Below are 21,756 nucleotides of genomic sequence, written 5' to 3' on the forward strand. Positions count from 1 at the left end.
TTTGTATGTATTCCATGCATTTTTCTTCTCTGCCACATGTCTCATTAGTCCGTCTGACAACCATTTAGGCCTAAACCTTGAACAATATTTCTTAGTTGGTATGTAAAGCCTGGTAGCCACCAAGATTATTTCCTTGAATGCTTCCCATTTTGAGTTTGCTGTTGGTAACATCATCAGTTGGTCCCACTGTATAGAATTTAAATACTGTCTCAGACCATCATAGTCGCCTTTACGAAAACAAAAACCCTTCCCTTTACCTCTGATGGTAGTTACCTCCTTGAGTAAATCCCACTTCAACACACTGTGATCACTGCCACCTAGTGGTTCATTTATCTGCAGGTTCTTAATGCATGAAGAATCACTACTGATAATCAGATCAAGAGTATTGCTCCCTCTTGTTGCCTCACGAACATGCTGATGTAGAAAACAATCATCCAATAAATCCACAAAAGCCTTGCTAGTGTGCGAGTGACCAACCCACAAATTCCAGTCAATATCTGGGAAATTAAAATCCCCCATTATAAGACTCTCTGATTTACTGGCCCACTCTATTTCCCTGTACAATATATTATTATACTCATCAGAGTCATTAGGCCTATAGCACACTCCTACTCTCAATTTTGATTTCCCTATGCTTATGTCACACCAAACTGACTCGACACTGCCCTGTCCATCGATGTCAAATGGCTTCACTTCCTTTGACTTTATGTGTTTCTTAATTAATAGCATAACCCCTCCTCCCTTCCTGTCCTGTCTATCCTTTCTATATACATTGTATTCCCCAAATTCCAGTTCCGCATTACTTATATCTGTGTGACACAACGTCTCTGATATCCCAACAATATCTGCCTTTGATGTTTTGAGCAATACCTCAAATTCATCAAATTTATTTACCAAACTCCTAGCATTGGTGTACACGCAGGTATACATGCACTTGTTTCTATTCTTAGCTACCCTAACACAACCCATGTGTTTACTTGTAACGCAATGACTACCAGCAGTCTCTGAAATATCCTGCATCTTGTTTTTCAGACTTCTGCTCATTTGAATAGAAGCAGTGCAAGAATCACTTCCACCTCTGCCAGTGGCTACTGTTAATCTATTAGTCCTTGTATCCCCCCCCAACTAGCAGTTTTCCGACCCACCTAACACTGCCTCAACAGCATCAGCAAAAATTCTTGCACCCTTTCTATTTAAGTGTATCCCATCCCTGTAGAAGCAATCTCTCCTGTTAACAAGTACAGTCCAGGCTGAAAAAAATTCTACCCCTTGAGCCTTGCACAATCCCTCCAGGGCCGAATTGATCGACAAGGCTCTCATCATATACTCCCTCCTATCGTGTCTGGGCAGAATTGCAGACACTTTCAAGTTCAACCCTAATTCACGGCTTTTTTTCAACATGTATTCTTTTGGTTTGTGAGGGGGCAGTTATCCAAATTTATACAAAACTTCCTACACCACAGAACTTTTCAGGTCAGATATATGAACAGTTTTTTCATATCATTTGAGCAAGAGGAGGGTGTACTATAAGAATTACAAATATGACACGAGACATATCAAAAACAGTTGAATCATACGTGTTTGCTCATGACCTCATTATCTCTTGTCAATCACAAGCTATGAATGCCATTGAAAGGCAACTTCAACTAGCCATAGTCAGAATAGAAACATGGGTGCAATGGATTGGCTATTCCTTAGCAGAAAATAAATCCACTACAGCTCATTTCTGTGAAAAATGTAAATTACATCTGAATCCTGAAATATATCTAAAAAATGACCTGATTCTGCTTACCAACAATTTTCGTTTATTGAGTTTATCTAGACAAAAACTTAGTTTTTCTACTCATATAGCCTACCGTCGAACGGAATATTTAAATAAATTGAACATCTTAAAAGCTGTCTCTGCTAACTCCTGGGTTGCTGATAGATGCTCCCTCTCGCATTTATATAAAACTTTAATTCGGTCCCACTTAGACTGTGGATTACCTACCTATGACTCTGCAAGGAACAGTTCCTTATTATGTCTGAATACTGTTCAGCATAGTACCCTGAGGATAGCCATGGGAGCCTTCAGAATACCTCCGATCCACAACCTGTATATTGAGGCAAATGAACCCCCCACTGCACCTCAGACAAAAAAACCTTACTTTGTAACTATGCTGCAAAAATTAAGAGTATTTCATCACATCCCAGCTGGGAATACTTGGCTTCATCCTTAGTATGTAATGCCATACCATAATAAACCTAATGAAAACTGCCCTGTGTGTGTGTGTGTGTCTTCGATTGCAAGAGATCATGAGCAGTTGGAACATTAACCAGCATATATTTGAAGACTATGCTTTTCCTGAACTTCCCTGGATTCAATTCTCACCTCGTGATAATTTTTTTCCGAGATAGGGAAAAGGCTCCCTGCCAAACAATCACTTACAGCAGCTGCATGAAGCCCACACCTTAGAAAACTCGGAGAAACTACATATTTATACTGATGGCTCCAAAACAGATGAAGCTGTAGGTGCTGCAGCAATTTCTTCTACCTTCTCAATATCTGTGTCTCTTCCTACTGAATGCAGTATCTATACTGCAGAATTGTATGCAATAAAACTTGCCATAGATAATATAACCAACTAGAATTTCAAGCACGCTCTGATATACACAAACTCCTTAATTGCAGTCACTGCCATTTAGTCTACTTCTCCCAGCCATCCCATTCTGAAACAGATCTGGTCTCAACTATAAGAATATCAAACATCCAACCAGATGGTCACCTTCTGCTGGATTATAGCCTTAGTTGCTAATGCGCCAATAAAATCCAAACCTTCTGCTGGATCCCTGGTCATGTCAGCATTCCAGGGGTAATGAATGTGCAGATCGCGCTGCTAAACATCCTGACAGTGGAACATTTTTGCCATCTGAAAGTGCCATACGCTGATTATAAATCCATTGTTAAAACAGCTTTTAGGAATCAATGGTCTGAACTGTGGCAAACCCAAATAAATAATAAGCTATTCCAGATTAAAAAAAGAACCTCAGCTGTGGTTCTTTTTTTAAGAGTGCGTATGGCACTCTCAGATGGCAAAATGTTCTACTGTCAGGATGTTTAGCAGCACGATCTTATAGCTTCAGGAGAAGCAGGCGAAGAAGTCATTTTGGCAAGACTCCGAATTGGTCATTCTTATACTACTCATCCGTTCTTGCTTATGGGAGAACCCTCAATGTTCCCTCTGTTAGACTCAACTGACAATCAAACATACTCTAATAGAATGTTTAATACTCAATTATCTGGAAATCCAGTTTTTATTCTCTCTCTAATTTACAGGAACCTTTCTAACTTTATTACACATTCTTGGCAATAATGCAAATTTTAAAGCACTTTTTCAATACTCGAAATGCATAAAATTATATGATTGTCTGTGATAACCATAATGTAAGATTCAGTCATAAGTAAATCACGAACAGGCACAGCCCAAGAGGCCCTTGTGCTAAAAACCCTAAAATACAACAACAGCCACCAAAACCTATTGGCATAGGTGATGGCCTGCTATTGCTTTTGATACTATGCACACGTGAGATAATTATTAGTATTAGTATTAGTAACGGCCGCATGGTGCAAGAAAGCCTATGGCTTATGCTGCACCAGCCAAAAAAAAAAAAAAAAAAAAAATCCGAACAAAACAATGATAAAAACAAAAAAATAAATAAATAAATAACTAAATAATAATAATTAATAAATAAAAAAATAATAATAAAATAAAAAATAAATAAAAAGGAAATTAAACCTATCATCCCATGCGCTTCCCTTACCCGAAAGTACTATCCAGATGACCTTTGAATTTCCCCAAACTGTCGGCCTCTACCACCCATGAAGGCAACTTATTCCAGTAATTTATAACTCGCTGGCTAAAATAGAACTTCCTGCAGTCCAATCTAAACATTTCCCTCCGTAACTTGAATTTATGTCCCCTAGTTCTAGCATCATTTATAATCTTGAAAATTTCGTCCTCATTCATTTTACTGATGCCTCTCAGAGCCTTAAACACCTCAATCAAATCTCCTCTAAGGTGTCTAGTTTCCAAACTCTGCAACCCACATATTCGAAGTCTTTCTTCATAAGGACGCCCTTTTGCCGATCTCACCAGGCGAGTTGCCCTTCTTTGCACCCTTTCAAGAAGCTCGATGTTTTCTTCAGGTGCGGTCTCCATACTTGAACACAGTATTCCAAGTGTGGTCTAACATAAGCCTTATATAATGGGATTATCATGTCCCTATCTCTACTTGCAAAAGTTCGATAGATCATCGATAGGACACCATGCAACCTGTTTACAATGCTCAGAGAATTTCATGTCTGACCGTATCGTAACACCCAAGTCCCTTTCCTCCAGTACTGGGTTTAGTTGAACTCCACCAAGTAAATAAGTTTTTTTGGGATTACTGTTTCCCAGGTGTAATACCTTACACTTTGTTGGATTAAAGCACAGCTGCCATTTTTCTGACCATTCCTGAAGTCTATCTAGGTCTCTCTGAAGAAGTTCAGCTTGACAGTGATCATTAACTACTCTACCAATTTTAACATCATCTGCAAATTTAGACATCACGCCCTTCATCAATGTCGTTTATGAAAATGAAAAAAACAGCAGTGGTCCTAATACTGATCCTTGGGGAACCCCACTTCTTACCTCAACCCAATCTGAGGAATAGCCATTTATCACAACCCTCTGCCTCCTGCCCTGAAGCCATCCTTCTATCCATCTAAGGATTTTCCCAGTGATTCCAACCTGTTCCAGCTTATAAAGCAACCGCTCATGTGAGACTGAGTCAAAAGCTTTGCTGAAATCTAAATAAACAATGTCGAAATTATTCCCTAAATCCAGCTCGTGAGTGACCCTTTCGAAATAGCGAACCAGATTTGTTAAACATGATTTTCCCTTTACGAAACCATGCTGAGTATCCTTGAGAATTTCAATTCGATCCAAATGATCCTGAATTCCACCCTTGATCATTGCCTCCATGATTTTCCCTACTACTGAAGTCAGACTGACAGGTCGATAATTTCCAACTTCACTTTTAGAGCCACCCTTATGTATGGGAGATACATTTGCACTTTTCCAATCCAAGGGAATCTCCCCAGAGTCTAATGATGCTCGCATAATTAGCCTCAATGGTTCAATGCACTCGCTTGCCGCCTCTCTTAAGATTATAGGGTATATTCCATCAACTCCAGGAGCTTTACTGGTCTGTAGGCTCGAAAGTTTTTTCATTAAATAATCTTGCGAAATTTCAATATCATTAATTACATATTTTTTAACTTTGCTCCCACAATTTCCCTTTGCCACAAAAGGCTTTTCATTTGTAAATATCGATGCAAAATAACTGTTGAGTTCATCTGCAACGGCAGCTGGTGTATTTATTACTATCCCCTTTCCCTTACGTAAAGGTCCGATCTGGTTTGTCCTGCTCTTCTTGGCATTTATATATGTGAAGAATTCTTTATCCCCCCTCTTTGCTCTGTTTGCTAGTGATTTCTCATAAACTGCCTTTGCCTGTCGAACCTTTTATAATTTATGTAATTTATAATTTATGTAATAAAGTTACTTTTGCTGTGCTGTCCATAGTGATACAACAGCAAGAGTAACTGAGTTGTTTAGTACTTTACTGCCAATTGGTTTCTTTGTAAACATTACACCTCTGTAGAAGCATGTTTGCTACGAGAAATTGACAATTCTGAAAATTTACTTTTAAAGATGGGCAGCCTGCTTATGAGATCAGCAAAAGGAATGAAATGGATTGTATGAGGAATGGCTTTGAATATATAGGCTACAGGCTTGGTAATGCAAATATGTATATATACGAGGGGGCATCAAAAAAAAGTTCACACCCTTACCTAGAAAGATGAAACTTTAATCCTTTTATATGTACTCTCCATGTATAGTAACACATTTCTCCCATCTATGGATCAGTTGTTTAATGCTTTGATCAAAGAAGTCTGCACTTTTTGCCTGAAACCACAATTCCACTTCATTGATGACTTCCTGAGACAAATCAAAGCGGTCCATGCAATGGTTTCTTCATTTCTTGAAACAAGAAGTCTGATGGTGCTAGGTCGTGAGAATTTGGTGGGTGCTGCAGTAGTTCGAAGCCGCACTGGGCAACTAAGTTGGTGGTGGCAATGGCCGTGTGAGCTGGCGCATTGTCTGACAGAAGACAGACACCTTTGGTTAACATTCCACGCCTTTTCACTTTCAAAGCATCACGTAACTTTTTCAAAAGATTTCTGTAGTATTCTCTGGTAGGTGTGGCACCACGAGGTAGGTAATCTGTCAGGATAACTCCTTTTCTGTCCCAAAACAAGGAAACATACAAAAGTCAATTATCTAGATCCTGTTGCAGTAGCACACTGCCATTACTGTCATTAACAACCCTGCCAACCTTTGTATCATCTGCAAACTTTGACATTAAGCCTGATATACTTTCATCAATATCATTGATAAATATACAAAACAACAGTGGACCTAACACCGAACCCTGTGGGACTCCACTAATAACATTAGTCCAAGAAGAGCAGCACCCATTGATTACCACCCTCTGTCTTCTCCCACTTAACCATCCTTTTATTCATTGTAGCAACTTACCCTTAATACCATTCTGCTCCAATTTGTACAATAGTCTTCCATGCGCAACAGTGTCAAAAGCTTTCCTGAAATCCAAATATATGATATCAAAATTATTTTTTGCATCCAGTTCCTTTGTAACCACATCATAATATCCTATCAAATTTGTCAGACAAGACTTTCCCTTAACAAACCCATGCTGTGTCTGAATTATTGCTGCAGTCTTGTCTAGATGATCCTGCAATGCATCTTTAACCAGTGACTCCATTATTTTACCCGGAACAGAAGTTAAATTAACTGGTCTGTAATTACTTGTGTCACCCTTCGATCCCCCTTTGTGAATTGGGGATACATTTGCACATCTCCAGTCTGTGGGAACCTCCCCTGAGTCCAAGGACGCTCTCATAATTATAGCTAAGGGTTTGCTTAGTTGCTTTGCTGCCTCCTTTAATATAACTGGATAGATCCCATCCACCCCAGGTGCTTTTCTTATGTTTAACTTCAACAATTTCTCCTCCACTTTGCTTTCAGTTATTACAAAATGATTAAGTATCCTGCTACAATTTGATAACCTTCTGCCATTTTCAAACCTTAATAATTCCTCATGTGTGAATGTAGATGCAAAATACTGTTTCCTTGCATGATGGGCTAAGAAGTGGCAACTGAAGTTTAACCTTGACAAATGCAAAGTACTGCATATGGGTAGAAGTAACCCCAGAGAAACGTACCAACTGTGTGGTACTACACTTAAGGTGGTAGAAAATGAAAAAGACCTTGGAGTAATTGTGCAGTCAGATATGAAGTTTTCTGAGCAATGCAGACAGGCTGCCAGGGCAGGTAATTGGGTTTTGTCAATGATATATAGGAATTTTACTAGCAGGGAAAAGGAGGTGATTATCCCTCTGTATAAGGCAATGGTCAGGTCACGCCTTGAGTACTGCATACAGGTCTGGAGGCCTCATTTTAGGAAGGATGTAGATTTACTTGAGCGTGTACAGAGAAAGGCAACAAGATTGGTGAGGGGAATGAAGGGATCCTCTTACCAAGAGAGGCTTAAGTTCTGCAAATTGCAGTGGCTGGAGACTAGGCACCTGCGCGGTGATCTGATTGAAGTCTATAAGGCCTTGAATGGGTTGAGCACGCTGAATTCTGATGGGATCCTTCCACTTGTTCAGATTACGAACCTAAGGGGACATAAATTTAAATTAAGAAAAGACAGATGTAGATTAGATGTGCGGAAATTTGCCTTTAGCCAGCGGGTGGTTAATTGCTGGAACAAACTTCCATCTGTCGTTGTGGAAGTTGATAGGTTGAATAAATTTAAGGAGGAACTGGACAGGCATTTGGAGGGAATGGTGTGATTTTTTTTTTTTTTTTTTTTTGGCTGATGCTGCATAAGCTTTCTTGCATCAAATGCAACTACTACTACTACTTTCTTCGCAGATGGAATGGTCTTCGCCTTTTTGAGAGGTGGGGAGGAGGTGTGCTTCCATTGCTTTGACGTGTCTTCAGTCTCCGGATCATGCTGGTACACCCAGCATTCATCATTTGTCACCATCCGATCAGGCCCCGAGTGCCGAGCGATAGTGACAAGCAATTTTCTTCCTGCGAATATATAGTGATCTCCCAAAGTGTTATAGTTTCGATACTTTTCTAACGTCACCTGTTCTTTTATTTACTTGAAGAGGTTCTGTACTTTAAAGGACAAAAGTAAGAACCGAGAGAGGAAATCTACCTTTCTTTTTTATTCTATATATTCATTACTAACCCTTTATTTACTTCAACAACCTCTTGGTCACTGGTGGCACTGCTCCTGCCTCCACGTGGCAGGGCCGGTAACCTGGGGGATAAGACAACCCCTAGGGCTAAAAGGAGAAGAGATGGAAACAAGTGACTTTCCACGCTTAGAGCCGAAGAGCTCTCAAGCAAATGACATTCATGACACTGACCATGACTTCTCTCTATTGAAGAGAATGAAGAAAGACATTGGCAGACAGGAATTACCAGCATTCCTGATAATACATTCTCTGTCAACACAATCTGTGGGCAAGCTCTCCCCCTTTATCATTCAGAGATGCCTCGAACATGCCACAGGTTCACCAAAAATGGTGAAATGTCTCCAATCTGGAGATTTATTAATAGAGACCACCAATCCTCGACACTCTGAACTATTATTAAGTTTGACATCTTTGAGTGGAATCCCAGTTCAAATCACACCACATAACACCCTCAATTCTTCAAAGGGAGTGATCACTGAATGAGATCTATTAAACGTTCCTGAAGATGAAATAGCCCAGGAACTTAAAGAACAAAAAGTCACTCAGGCAAAGAGGATCATGATCCGAAAAGATGGCAGTTTAGTTCCTACCCAGAGTATAATATTAACTTTCAGTTCTCCAAACCTACCAGCTTCAGTCAAGGCAGGATATTTAAACTGTCGCGTTCGGCCATATATTCCGAACCCCCTAAGATGTTTTAAATGCCACAAATTTGGCCATTCCCAGACAGCATGCCGTGGAGATGCAACATGTGCAAACTGTGGGTGTAAAACTCGCACACAAACAGAATGTAAGGCACCAACCCCACAGTGTCCAAATTGCAAGGGCAGCTCCGGCATACTCCAAAGACTGCGACCTCTGGAAGTTGGGGAAAAAGATACAAAAGTATAAAGTTGAAAATAAAGTTTCCTACCAAGAGGCAAGAAAACAAGTAAGATTAAATAATCCAAAATGCACTTATGCCTCTGCTACTTATAGTCACCAGTCAGTAGCATGTCAGACAGAAGTGTCCATCCCTCCAGATACATCAATCTCAGACTGGGCTCGATCAGTCCTCTCGGTCCAACATCCATCAGAGGCAGTCGATCAATGCAGTAATACGCCACTGAAAGTTCCATCCCAGAGACTTCCCCATTGTCAAGCAGCGGAAAAATTAGATCCAGTTGAGATGAAGCAATCTCACCCTTCAAGCATGGACACCGATGATACCACCAACTCAGAAGATCTGCTTGATATACATGCAAATGATGATATGGAAGAAGGCAATGACTCAAGATGCCCAAATTTTTCAAGAAAAGAAAAATCAAAACATGACAGATATAAACAAGCCTCTCACAAAAAGCAAACAGACTCCTCTGCTGCTCACAAAACCAAATAATGGAACAAATCATACAATGGAATTGCAGAGGTTTTCACAGCAATATTGATGATATCTATGAACTAATTAACCGTTACAACCTGCTGCCATATGCTTGCAAGAGACAAATCTAACAACAAAAATATCCGTTTCAGTCAAAAACTATACTATCTTCAGAAAAGATCGATCTGAAACTAACAGCCCCCATGGAGGAGTAGCTATACTAGTGGAATCAGGAGTCCCCTCCAGGCATATTCCATTACAAACACCATTAGAAGCTGTTGCTACCCGTATAGTAATCGGTATCACACTGACACTAGCCTCAATTTATCTTTTGCCGAATCAATCATGTACAATTCAGCAGCTGTTAAATCTAATTTCTCAGTTACCACCTCCTATTTGTTTACTAGGAGATTTTAATGGGCATCATCCATTATGGGGATCTCTGGTCTCAGACGGACGTGGTGAACTCATTGAAATGTTACTTGACCGAGAAAATTTGACACTATTGAAAAATGGTTCACCGACATTTATCCATTTTCCTACTGGGTCAACCAGTGCAATAGATCTCTCAATTTGCTCTCCGATCCTCTTCCCAACTATAGAGTGGACAGTACATGACAATCCTCTAAATAGTGACCACTATCCGCTGATCTGTAGTATTCAAACCACCCATTCCAAACAAACTGAAACAAAAACAAAATGGAAATTTTCGAAAGCAAACTGGACGAAATTTACCAGTCATGTATCTTTTGATGATGACACCATAGAGTCTTCTGCTATTGGCACTGTCACCGATCATATCACAATGCAGATACTAGCAGCAGCAAAAGCGGCCATCCCACAGTCTCAAATAAGAAACCATCGGCATACCAATCACTGGTGGAATGGTGATTGTAATAAAGCGAAGAGAGAAAAAACCAAAGCATGGAACACCTTCCGCAAACATCCCACCACTGCCAACCTTATTAACTTAAAGAGACTGAGAGCTAAAGCTCGTTATATCCAGCGGAAGACGAAAAAAGACTCGTGGATAAAGTTTGCCTCCTCAATCAACAAAGATACTGATACCCGAATAATCTGGGAAAAAATAAACTAAATGGTAAATATCATAAGTTGCCTTCTCCTATTATTATTTGGAATGGGAAGGAGATCTCATCTGTTGATGAAATTGCCAATGCCCTAGGAACGGTGTTCTGTGAATTGTCCACCTCAACTGCATATCAACCATCTTTTCAAAAAATCAAAGCTGAAGCTGAGAAAAGGAAACTAAACTTCAAAACTGCATGTCCTTTTACCTATAACCAACCACTCACAATATCTGAACTGAAAGAATCTATATATACCTCAAGAAACAGCTCTCCTGGCCCTGATGGAATCTACAATATAATGATTCAACACTTCAATCAGAAATCACTAATTTCATTGCTAAACATTTACAATAGAATATTCTCAGAACATATATTCCCTACTTCCTGGCGACATTCTTACATAATAGCCATACTTTAACCTGGAAAGTTTATTTTATTTATTTATTGTTTTTTTTTTGGATGGTGCAGCAAAAACCGTGACTTCCTTGCCATATGGCAAGTATTATTTTTGCACTCAAAGTAAGAAGAGGATGAACAAATTCTTTGGTGTGAAAAACAATGTATATTTACAATAAAAATATATCGTAAATATATTTTTATGTAACAAATTGTAAATATATTGGTATTAATTCATGTCTTTCTAACTTTAAGCCTTTAATTTCTGCCTTTAATTCAAGCTTAGGATTTTTTTCTCTGCCTGTAAGTTGACCTTAAAATTTTAGATGTTTTTATGCTTCAGAGGTTAGAATATATGGTGTCAAAATAAATGTGTTTTCACCACTATAGATAGAAATGTTTTTTGTCACATGCTGATGATATTATTTTTGTATCCATTCTTTATTTCGTAGGAAGTACAACAAGAACTCAAACTGATCTAAATCTTCCAATTCCACATACTTCTGGAAAAGCATGCCTGGTAAAGATGTATGGATCAAATGATAGTCTGAAAGTAAATGATGTGGTCGAGTTTATTGGAATACTCTCTGTTGATCCTCATTTAATTCATGTTGTTGAAAGAGAACTCATAACAAAGTAAGATCTTTTGAGATGATGTATATATGAATTTCTTAATATAACTGTGTGAGACATTCAGAAAGTAACGAGACTGAGACTGATGTGTTCTTCACCAATTACTACATTACAGAAGCCCAAGTTTCTGTTTGTTTATTTTTTGAGCCAGGCTCAGTTCACTTCTGAGGAAGTGGCCATCGAAGCACACGTGTTTATAGTATCTGTGAATTTGAAGTTGACGAAGTTAGTTCCCCATCAGATTTTGTTTGGTTGGGCTACTCCACTTATACCATGATATTCACAGCTCTTAGGAAGATTCTCAATGAAAAGAATGAACTTTGAGGTAGAAAATCAATGTTTATGGGATGAACCATGCTCTCAAGGTGGATGGTTGGGAGGACTTCATTGTCAAGCAGAATAAAATCAACAGAAAAATAGATAAGATGATTAAGGAGGACTGTTAATCACATTTCAGATAAGTTGAACTTCAAGCATAAATCAGATTATACATGTTTTGAGCGATAGAAGGGTTATGATGAAGTGCACTTTCCGTTGATTGCAGATTGTGTATGTTGTGATTAAAGAAATGGGCATTGAATTTAATGGCCCATTCATCAGATCTGTCTGTATCTGACTTTTTCCATTTCCCAAGATCAGAAAACATCCTTTTGGATATAACACTGGGTTGGATTCCTAGTTTAATAACACAGTTATGGGTATTCACAAGAAAGAGGATCACTAAGAAGACACTGAATCTGTCTTTTAAAAACAGACTGTTCCAGGAACAGAGTGCTGAGTTTAGAGGTATAGTGCTTTGAAGGCTTCAAAAATTGAGTTTCATATCAGGTCAGTAGTTTCTTCTCAGGAATCAGTCTCATTGCTTTTTAAATGGTGCTAGTATAATAAAAACTGTACAAATAAAATAAGGAACAGTTTATAAATAGTGGAATATCCTGTCTAAAAGAATTTTGGCACAAATACATTTAAGTATTTGTGCCCAAATTTGTGTAATTTATTTTACACATTTCAAAATTTGAAAATATATATGATGCTTAAAGCTCCTGATTTTTACCAGAATACATTCCACCAGCTCTTCCATTTTATTTTGAAAAAGTAAATCAAATTAGCCATTTTAAAGTTTTATTTTGAAAAGGATATCAATTCCAGGAAGAGCAAAAAAGTTTTGTTGTATGCAAAATAATCATTGTTGCTATTAATTCTGTTCTACTCAGCTCTATGACTGTTACACAAAAAGTCCATCTGGTGTGAAAGACCTGAAAAGGAGATTCAAACGAAAGGTAATAGTGTACCTGCAGGGTTATCTGATTGAGGTGTTTAAGGCTTTGAAAGGATTGTGCAAGCCCAGTGCTGATGGCATTCTTCCTCTTCCTTAGACTATACACACATAATGTCTTATAATGGGGGATTTTAACTTCCCAGATATTGACTGGAACTTGTGAGTGGTCACTCACACACACACTAGCAAGACTTTTGTGGATTTATTGGATAATTGTTTTCTGCAGCAGCATGTTCGAGAGGCAACCAGAGAGGGTAATACTCTTGATCTGGTTATCAGCAGTGATTATTTGTGTATTAAGAATTTGCAGATAAAGGAACCACTAGGTGGCATGATCACAGTGTACTGATGTGGAATTTACTTAAAGATATAATTACCATCAGGGGTAAAGAAAAGGGTTTTTGCTTCCATAAAGGTGACTATAGTGGTCTTGGACAGTTTTTAAATTCTGTCCAGTGGTACCAACTGCTGTTACCAAATTCTAAGTGGGAAGCATTCAAGGAAGTAATCTTGGAAGATACTAGGCTTTTCATACCAACTAAGAAATACTGTTCTAGGTTTAGTCTCAAATGGATGTCAGTTGAAATAATGAGACTTGTGGCAGAGAAGAAAAATGCATGGGATGCATATAAATTATCAGGCGACACATTATATCTGCCTATGGCAGATATAAGCTAGTCTGTAATCGAGTCACAAAGGAGATTAGGCAAGCAAAGGCAGATTACGAGAAATCTTTGGCAAATGATGCTAAGAAAAACAGCAAGGACTTCTTTACTTATATAAACTAAAAGGAAGATAATGAATCAGATTGGTCCACTTAACATAGATGATTGAACTGTTGATGATCCTGCTCAGATAGCTGACAAATTGAATGATTATTTTGCCTCTACATTAACACATGAGGAGTTATTAAGGGAGGAAAATATCTGAAGTTTATCACACTGTAACAGGGAGCTTAATGATTTTGTAATAACTGAGAGCAACATGGAGGAGAAATTGTTGAAGTTAAACGTAAGAAAAGCACCTGGGGTTGATGGGATCTATCCAGTTATACTAAAGGTGGTGGCAAAGGAACTAAGCAAACCCTTAGCCATAATTATGAGAGCATCCTTAGACTCAGGGGAAGTCCTCACAGAACGGAGATGTACAAATTTATCCACAATTCACAAAGGTGAATTTAAGGGTGACATGAGTAATTGCAGAACAGTTAGTTTAATTTCTGTTCTGGGTAAAGTAATGGAGTCACTGGTTAAAGATGCATTGCAGGATCATCTAGACAAGACTGCAGCAATAATTCAGACAGCATGGGGTTTGTTAAGGGAAAGTCTTGTCTGACATATTTGATTCGATACTATGATGTAGTTACAAAGGAACTGGATGGAAAAAATATTTTGATATCATATACAGGCAACCCGTGTATAACACAGTGCTTCAACAACACGGTTTCGCTCTAACACGATTGATAAATTGCGGCAATCCTCGCATAACTCAGTACTTATATAACATGGATTCATTCTAACACGGTTAGACAATTTCGTTAAAGCTGACATAACGGTATTTTTGAGCTTTTGTTGGGGGGAACCCTGTTATTATGTTGGATGTAATTTTTCAAAGTTTCGATTCTTTTTGAATCCCCGCTGTTGACTAACTAGTAAAAAAAAAAAATTATTGAGAAATCCCTGTATTTTATTTTTTTGGGAAATCCCCGTGTTGTGTTCTGCGCTATTGAACTTATGGAAAAATCTAGATTTCAAAGTTTTATTGCTATTGGAAAGCACACCTGGCCATCCAAAAGATTTAATTCATCCAAACAGTGAAGTTATGTTCCTACCACCACAGTTGAACTAGGTTAATACAACTTCTTTCATTCAGTCATTAGATCAAGGCATCTCGTTACAATGGAATTTGGAAAAAAAAATGATTCCGAATCTATTGAAGTAATGGAGGCATGGAATCATTTCTCAATTGTGGGCTGTATCAGAATCATAGCTTTATCGCCGAAAGAAGTAAAACCGTCAATGTTAAATGCGTGTGGAAAAATGTATGGCCAGAGTCAGTTCATTCAGGAAATATGGTCAAACTGGCAGTAAACGAAATTGATGCGATAGAAGAACTTGCTACGTTGGTAGGAGGCGGGGGAGTTTCATGATATAACTACTGAAGTCCTTGTGGGTAGCACAGTTGATAGAATTGCCCTCCTCCCCACACCAGATGGACCTGAGTTCGAATCCTGTCAATGAGGAGGAATTTTTATGGGTCTTTTTCACAACGTGGCAGAGTTAATTAGGCTCAGGCGAGGGTAACATGGATTTTTCTCCTATAAACTAGGGTTTTTGTCCACCAAAACAGAAAATCGACCTGATAACACACGCAATTTATAGACAATATATACAGAGTAAAATGGCTTTAGTTGCCTCTGCCCCTAAAAAAAATTAAAAAAAGATATGATTATTGAAGATGTTCAAGAATTACTGGTAGAAAAATATTCTAGTGAAGAAAATTTGGTGGAAATGGCATCGGAGGTAAAACCAAATCAATTCAGAGGATGATAGTGCAGATGAAAATTCTAAACTTCCAAATTTTACACTAAAAAGCATACGGGAAGGCCTAAACTTAGCCGAGTAATTAGAATCTTATTTTTTGAATGCAGATTCTTCAGTGAAAGGAGCCCAAAGTTCAAAAGGTAGCTCCAAAAATGCCTAGTTCCATACGATGAAATTCAAAGATTTATCAAGCAAAAGCAAACAAACCCAGATTACTGATTTTTTAAAGAGTGCAGAAGATGCACGAAATCTAGAATGTTGTATTTTTGTTAGATTTTGGAATGTAACCCCCCCCCTCCCCCTTTGTACTTTTTCTTAGTCCTGTATGACACAATTTCTCACAACACAACATTTTATAGGAATCTAACTACGGTGTTATACGAGGGTTACCTGTACTTGGATTTCAGGAAAGCTTTTGACACTGTTGTGTATGGAAGATTACTTAGTATGAACCAGAGCTGTAATGCTCAATATGTTCTACGTTGATATCAATATTTGTAAAATAATAAGAGAAGCTTACCTCAATATAGTACATAGAACACTTCCGTATGATACTCTCCAGAAATTAAAACGAAAAAATCGAAAAACTTACATTACAGTAACAAATAATTTAAAAAATAAATAAAAATCAATTTAACACAATTCAAAATAAGAAAATTAATTAAAAGAATTTAATGAAAAAAAAAATTGCAAAACGATTTTCCTTCGTAAAGCTGACAACGCTTTTCGACTGTATGTCGTGATCACAGGAATGAAAATTACCGAATGGGGTGAGTATTAAACTTAAATAGGGATTATTTGTCTTCACGCATGCGCGTAAAAGCCCAGGAATCAGGGATGAGATATGGCCGACGAACATTAATCGAATTTTCATGTAATTTAATTTCTACAGTTTCTGCAATTAATAGTCACGCATAATTTTTTTTTTATTATTTTATGTAAACCCCAAACACGAGAGGTATTAGAACCTATAGTACTTAGTACCATGCTTGAGTTGGAGGTTGAGAAGTTGAAAGAAGATATTTGTTGATATTGGACTTCAACGTCTGTAGACTGTAATTTTCAGGAAATACGTACAAAGGAAGGTTGTTCCAAAAAAGCAGTTGAATGAATAAACGAGGAAGATGAAAAGTTGGTTCTGTGAGTTTGAAGTTGGACAGTAAATGGATGTTGGCTGGTGGCTGCACGGGTTTGGACTGTTTTGAAAGAGAGCAGGAAGCCAATTCAGAAGAACAGTGCCCATGGAAATATCTGTAGAAAAGGCATGCAGCAGAAACAGTGTGTCTATGAGACAGCGAGTGCAGAGACTCTGTTAGAGATGAATCATTAATTAACCTAACTGCTCTTTTCTGAATGGAATCAAGAAGCCTGAGAGAAGTTTTGGGGGCACCACCCCAGATGTGGGAACAATATTTCATGGTAGGGTAGATTTGTACAGAGTGAATAGCTGTTTGGAAGAAAAGTAACGCCGAGGGCGAAAGAGAAAACCAAGTTTTTTAGATGCAGAGGAAGCAATATTTGTAATGTACTTGTGCCAAGAGAGATTAGAAGTCAGGGTAATCCAAAAAGAGATAACATTTTGCCTAGAAATTGGAGTGTCACCAAAGATAAGCATAGGAGCAGAAGAATCCTTTTTTCGAGATATAAGACAAGACTGAGTTTTAGAAGGGTCGAAATCAACTAAGTTGTCTTTGCCCCACTGGAGAATTACCTGAAGATCCGCATTTAAGGAATCTGTAGCAGATTTTCGAGAAGTTCAAGCTGATTGAGCAGGATAAGGTTTCTCAAAATGGAAAGTGGAATGCAATGTGCTATCATCGGCAAAACTATGAATAGGATTTCCAGTCAGTGGAAGAAGGTCATTAATATCATTAATATACAAGAGGAAAAGAGTGGGGAACACCGGCATTAGTGGAGTAAGAAGACAGAGAGCCATTTACCATCACCCTTAGTGAGCGATCAGAGAGAAAACTGGATAACCAATTACAAAAAACAGATGGCAAACCATAAGATGAAAGTTTGTTTAGAAGACCTTTATGCCAAACACGATCGAAAGCCTTTGAGATATCAAGAGCAACTACTTGTGTTTCACCGAACCTTTCCATTGAATTAGTCCATAAATAGGTAATATAAGCCAGAATATCACCAGTGGATCGACACTGACGGAAACCATACTGGCGATCGTTGATCAGATGGAAGGTTTCTATGTAGTTTAAGAGTTGGCGGTTAATGGATTTCTCCATTACTTTAGAAAGAGTAGAAGTAATTGCAATGGGACGATAATTGGATGGGAGGGATTTGTCACCCTTTTTAGGAACTGGCTGGATATGAGCAAATTTCCAAGCAGAAGGAAAAACACCTTTGGAATAAGAAAGTGAAAAAAGGCGGCAAAGAATAGGAGTAAGTTCAGGAGCACAGATTTTGAGAACAAGTGGAGAAATACCATCGGGACCTGGAGCTTTCTTAGCATCAAGATTCGTCAAAATCCTTCTGACTTCCTTTTGACGGAAGACCACAGGAGGCATTGAATGGAACGTGTTGGGAATGGAGCGAGGTGTTTTACCAAGATCATTAATACATGATTTGGAAGAAAAATGGGATGCTTAAAAAATGGTTAATAACTGCTTTACAATTGTTGCGAGCTTTGGTGTAGGCAGAAAATGAAACTGAAGAATTAGAAACAAGCCAATCACGATATGCAACATTCTTCTCTTGAACAGCCTTAGCACATTTATTGCAAAACCAAGGTTTAGATAAAGAACGAGATTTTAAACAGGAGTGTGGGATAGAGGATTCCATTCCTGCAAGAATAATTTCACTGACACGATCTGAGCAAATGTTGACATCAGAAGTTTTGAAACAGTAATCCGACCAAGGAAAAGAAGAAAAGAAATCTCGCAGGTCATCCCATTTTGCATTCTTGTAATGCCAAACAACACGAGGTTGGGAATAGCCACGAGATAAAGGCTCCATTGGAGAAGAGAACACCAAGTTATGATCTGAGTGCCTAAAGGACCACTCACTTCGACAGTGTGCTTAGAAGGGTTGTTTGTGATAAAAAGATTAAGCGTGTTGGCTGTATGATTAGGATTGTCCTGTGTTCTTGTAGGTAAATGAACAATCTGTGCTAGGTCATTAGTAATTGCAAAAGCCTCAGCATCTTGTCTAGCTGGGTCGGTGTGACTAGAAAATGGAAGCCAGCTGGAGTTGTGAACATTAAAATCATCAAGGAAAATTACCTCACTGTTAGGAAAGTTGGACTGGAGAGAGTCAAGTTGCAAAGAGAGGAAGTCAGAGCTTCAAGTGATTAGTAGAGTTGGGAGAAGGGTAGAGACAACAGATGAATTTGACACAATGAGGTAGAGAGATTTTAAGCCAGAGAAGATCGAAGAGAGGAGATTCCAAATTACCAAGTCTCTGACCGGGAATATCAGAATGGACATATGCACAAGTACTACCTTTGAGGCGAAAGGAATCATACAGCGAATAATTTGGGCATCTGAGATGAACAGTAGTTGAATCAACCGATAACTGAGATTCTGTCAGAAAAAGTACATGGGATTTGGCAGACTGCAAGTGGAAATGGACATCGTTGAGATTAGAATTGAGACCACGTATATTTGTGAAATGAATTAGGAAGTGTTTGGGAGGTTTAGATCTTTTTGCAGATAAGCTTGCTCTATTAGTTTGACAATTCATGGTGTATTCAATAGTAAGAAAAAGTGGGTGGGACATGCTGTATGAAGTAATGAAATTTTTGGATATGGCGTACACGTGGTAAGAATATACCTGGATCCTTGACATAACATGGCCTCGACAATGCTCCCTGCATATACACACTACTCGGACTCCCTCCAGTCACTATCTGGCAGAGTAGAGGTAGCAAGATTATACACTAGCTGATCCGGAAGCCTCCTAGAGAGTTACCAATAGGTTCGGTCCGGTGTACTAACTAGCGGCCGGCCTGCGAACACCGTTTTAGAGCTGTACCCTCGAAATGTAAGGAAGAATGGATCTTGTCACGATGTTCATCATAACCTCAAAAGTCATCAATCATACTGCATGATGGAAGAGATGGGGAAATGTTGACCGGAACTTAGCTCTAGAGACTAAACATGGGTTCCACCACTTCAAGCCTCAAATAAACAGTGTTGGTATTGCACCGGTTGATGAGAGTCATCTACCACCTAGTAGTACCTGGTAACATAGAGGGGCGGAATTCCTCCATGTGGTGTGGGCGCCACGCCACACCTTGACCCCTGCTTACGTTGGTTCACACCCGGGTGGTCACCCACCATGTACTTGTGCATGGAGGTTATACCTAGGATTACTATCAGTCCCACCATCGTGAAGGTGCAGGCAGAGGATTTGGCTGTCACAGACCGTCCAGACTTTGCCGAAATTGGGTCCACTTGACTTGTCACCCGAATATCAGTTCCATCAGCGTTTTAGACTCCCAGGTAGCAAGTACAGCTTGTTTGGCATATCTGAGAGAATGTCTGTGACAACCTTAAGGACCTAATTATGTTGGACACTAAGTACTTTGGCCTCGTTAAATAAAAAAGTATTGTTTTTCGTTAACGGCGTGAAAGGCTAATTCTGATGCCGCTGAACGAGAAGCACGAACTGAGACTGCATGTTGATTAACAGGAATATTCAAAGGAAAACGCGTCGAACCCTTGTAAGACGAGTTGCAATCACCGCAAGAAATGTTGTATACCAGGTTATTAATTTGTGTTGCGAACGAGGAAAGGACTGAGCGATTGTTCAGTATAGTGTGTAATTTCTGTATTGGCCTGGCCACAAATTTAAATTTGGTGTCTTTAAAGAATCTGTTAAACTGTTTCTGCCACTGTTCAACATATGGGACAGAAATAAAGTATTTTTTGATATTACTATTGTTTGTTGTAGTATTTTGTATCCTATCTTTACCTTGTAGCCTAATTCGGTTTATTGTGGCAAGGGGATAACCCCTGTTTAAGAACCTGCTGGTTAATATTTGTGTTTCTGAGCCCAAAGCAGATTCCGTCGTTGAATATTTGTAGGCATTTAGAAATTGATTAAAGATAATCGATCTTTTGTAGGTGAACGGGTGATAGCTGTTATGATGTAGAATCATACCAGTGTTTGTAGGTTTTTGATAGATGTTAAATTGGATTTTATTCGAGTCCTGAGTAAGCGTGAAATTTAGAAAATTTAATGACTGTGTATTCGTATCTTCCCTTTCCAATGTAAATTTGAGTCTAGAATGAATATTATTAAACAAATGTAAAATGTCTTGGATAGTACTACTATCAGTAATAACTAGAACATCGTCTAAATACCCCCCCCCCATAGTATGTGATATGGGATCGAAAAGGCGTCAGATGTATATGTTCAGTCATTGAGAGATAGATCTCCGATATTAAGCCGCTCAGGCTCAATCTAGTTGGCAAATCAAAAATTTGTTTGTACACTTTGTCTCAAAATGTGATATAGTTGGCCTCAACTAACAGTTTAAGTGAAAAATTTCCTTAATATGAAGCTTTGTATAATTAGTCAGTATTGAGTTATTATTTAACATATCCCAAATAATATCTAATGTATATTCAACATTTACATTTGTATATAATGAGGTAACATCTAGTGAGAATAAATTGTCATTGTCGCCAAGTCTACAATCCTTAAGGTTATTAAATAATGTATCGTAGTTCTTAATCCCAAATTGTATTGCCTGTCTGAAGGCTTTTATATTGCTATATACATGTGTGGCTAAGGATGAAAATGCAGAGTTCCTGTAGGAACAATAGGTCGAATAGGAAATCCAGTCTTGTGTAATTTTACCTGACCGAAAAGTGCAGGAATATTGTATGTTCTGGCCTTCAATTCCTTTAACTGAGCCATAGTAATGTAATCGTTTTTTTGATACGTGGTTAACGTTTTATTGTATCGATTGACTAGATTGGTAAATAGTGCCAGGTCTACTTCAAGATAAGTGGAGGTATCTGAAACAACTGATTCTAACTTATTAATATAATCAAGTTTATCGAATATTACCACTATTTCCTTTATCTGCCCTCTGTATAATAATGTCT

General features: G+C 38.4%; 1 protein-coding gene across 2 annotated transcripts in view; it reads left to right on the forward strand.

Moving 5' to 3' along the window:
• The window catches only part of LOC150078421 (mini-chromosome maintenance complex-binding protein), a 219,868-nt gene that overhangs the window by 95,336 nt on the left and 102,776 nt on the right, over positions 1-21,756 (forward strand). For both annotated transcript variants that reach the window (XM_090384348.1, XM_090384346.1), the window contains exon 7: positions 11,680-11,863. In XM_090384348.1, coding sequence (XP_090240474.1) covers positions 11,680-11,863 — 184 coding nt within the window. The remainder of the gene's footprint in view (positions 1-11,679; positions 11,864-21,756) is intronic.

The sequence above is a fragment of the Mastigoproctus giganteus genome, chromosome 11 (genome assembly GCF_048544385.1).
Source record: "Mastigoproctus giganteus isolate SK-2022 chromosome 11, ASM4854438v1, whole genome shotgun sequence".
Taxonomy (NCBI): domain Eukaryota; kingdom Metazoa; phylum Arthropoda; class Arachnida; order Uropygi; family Thelyphonidae; genus Mastigoproctus; species Mastigoproctus giganteus.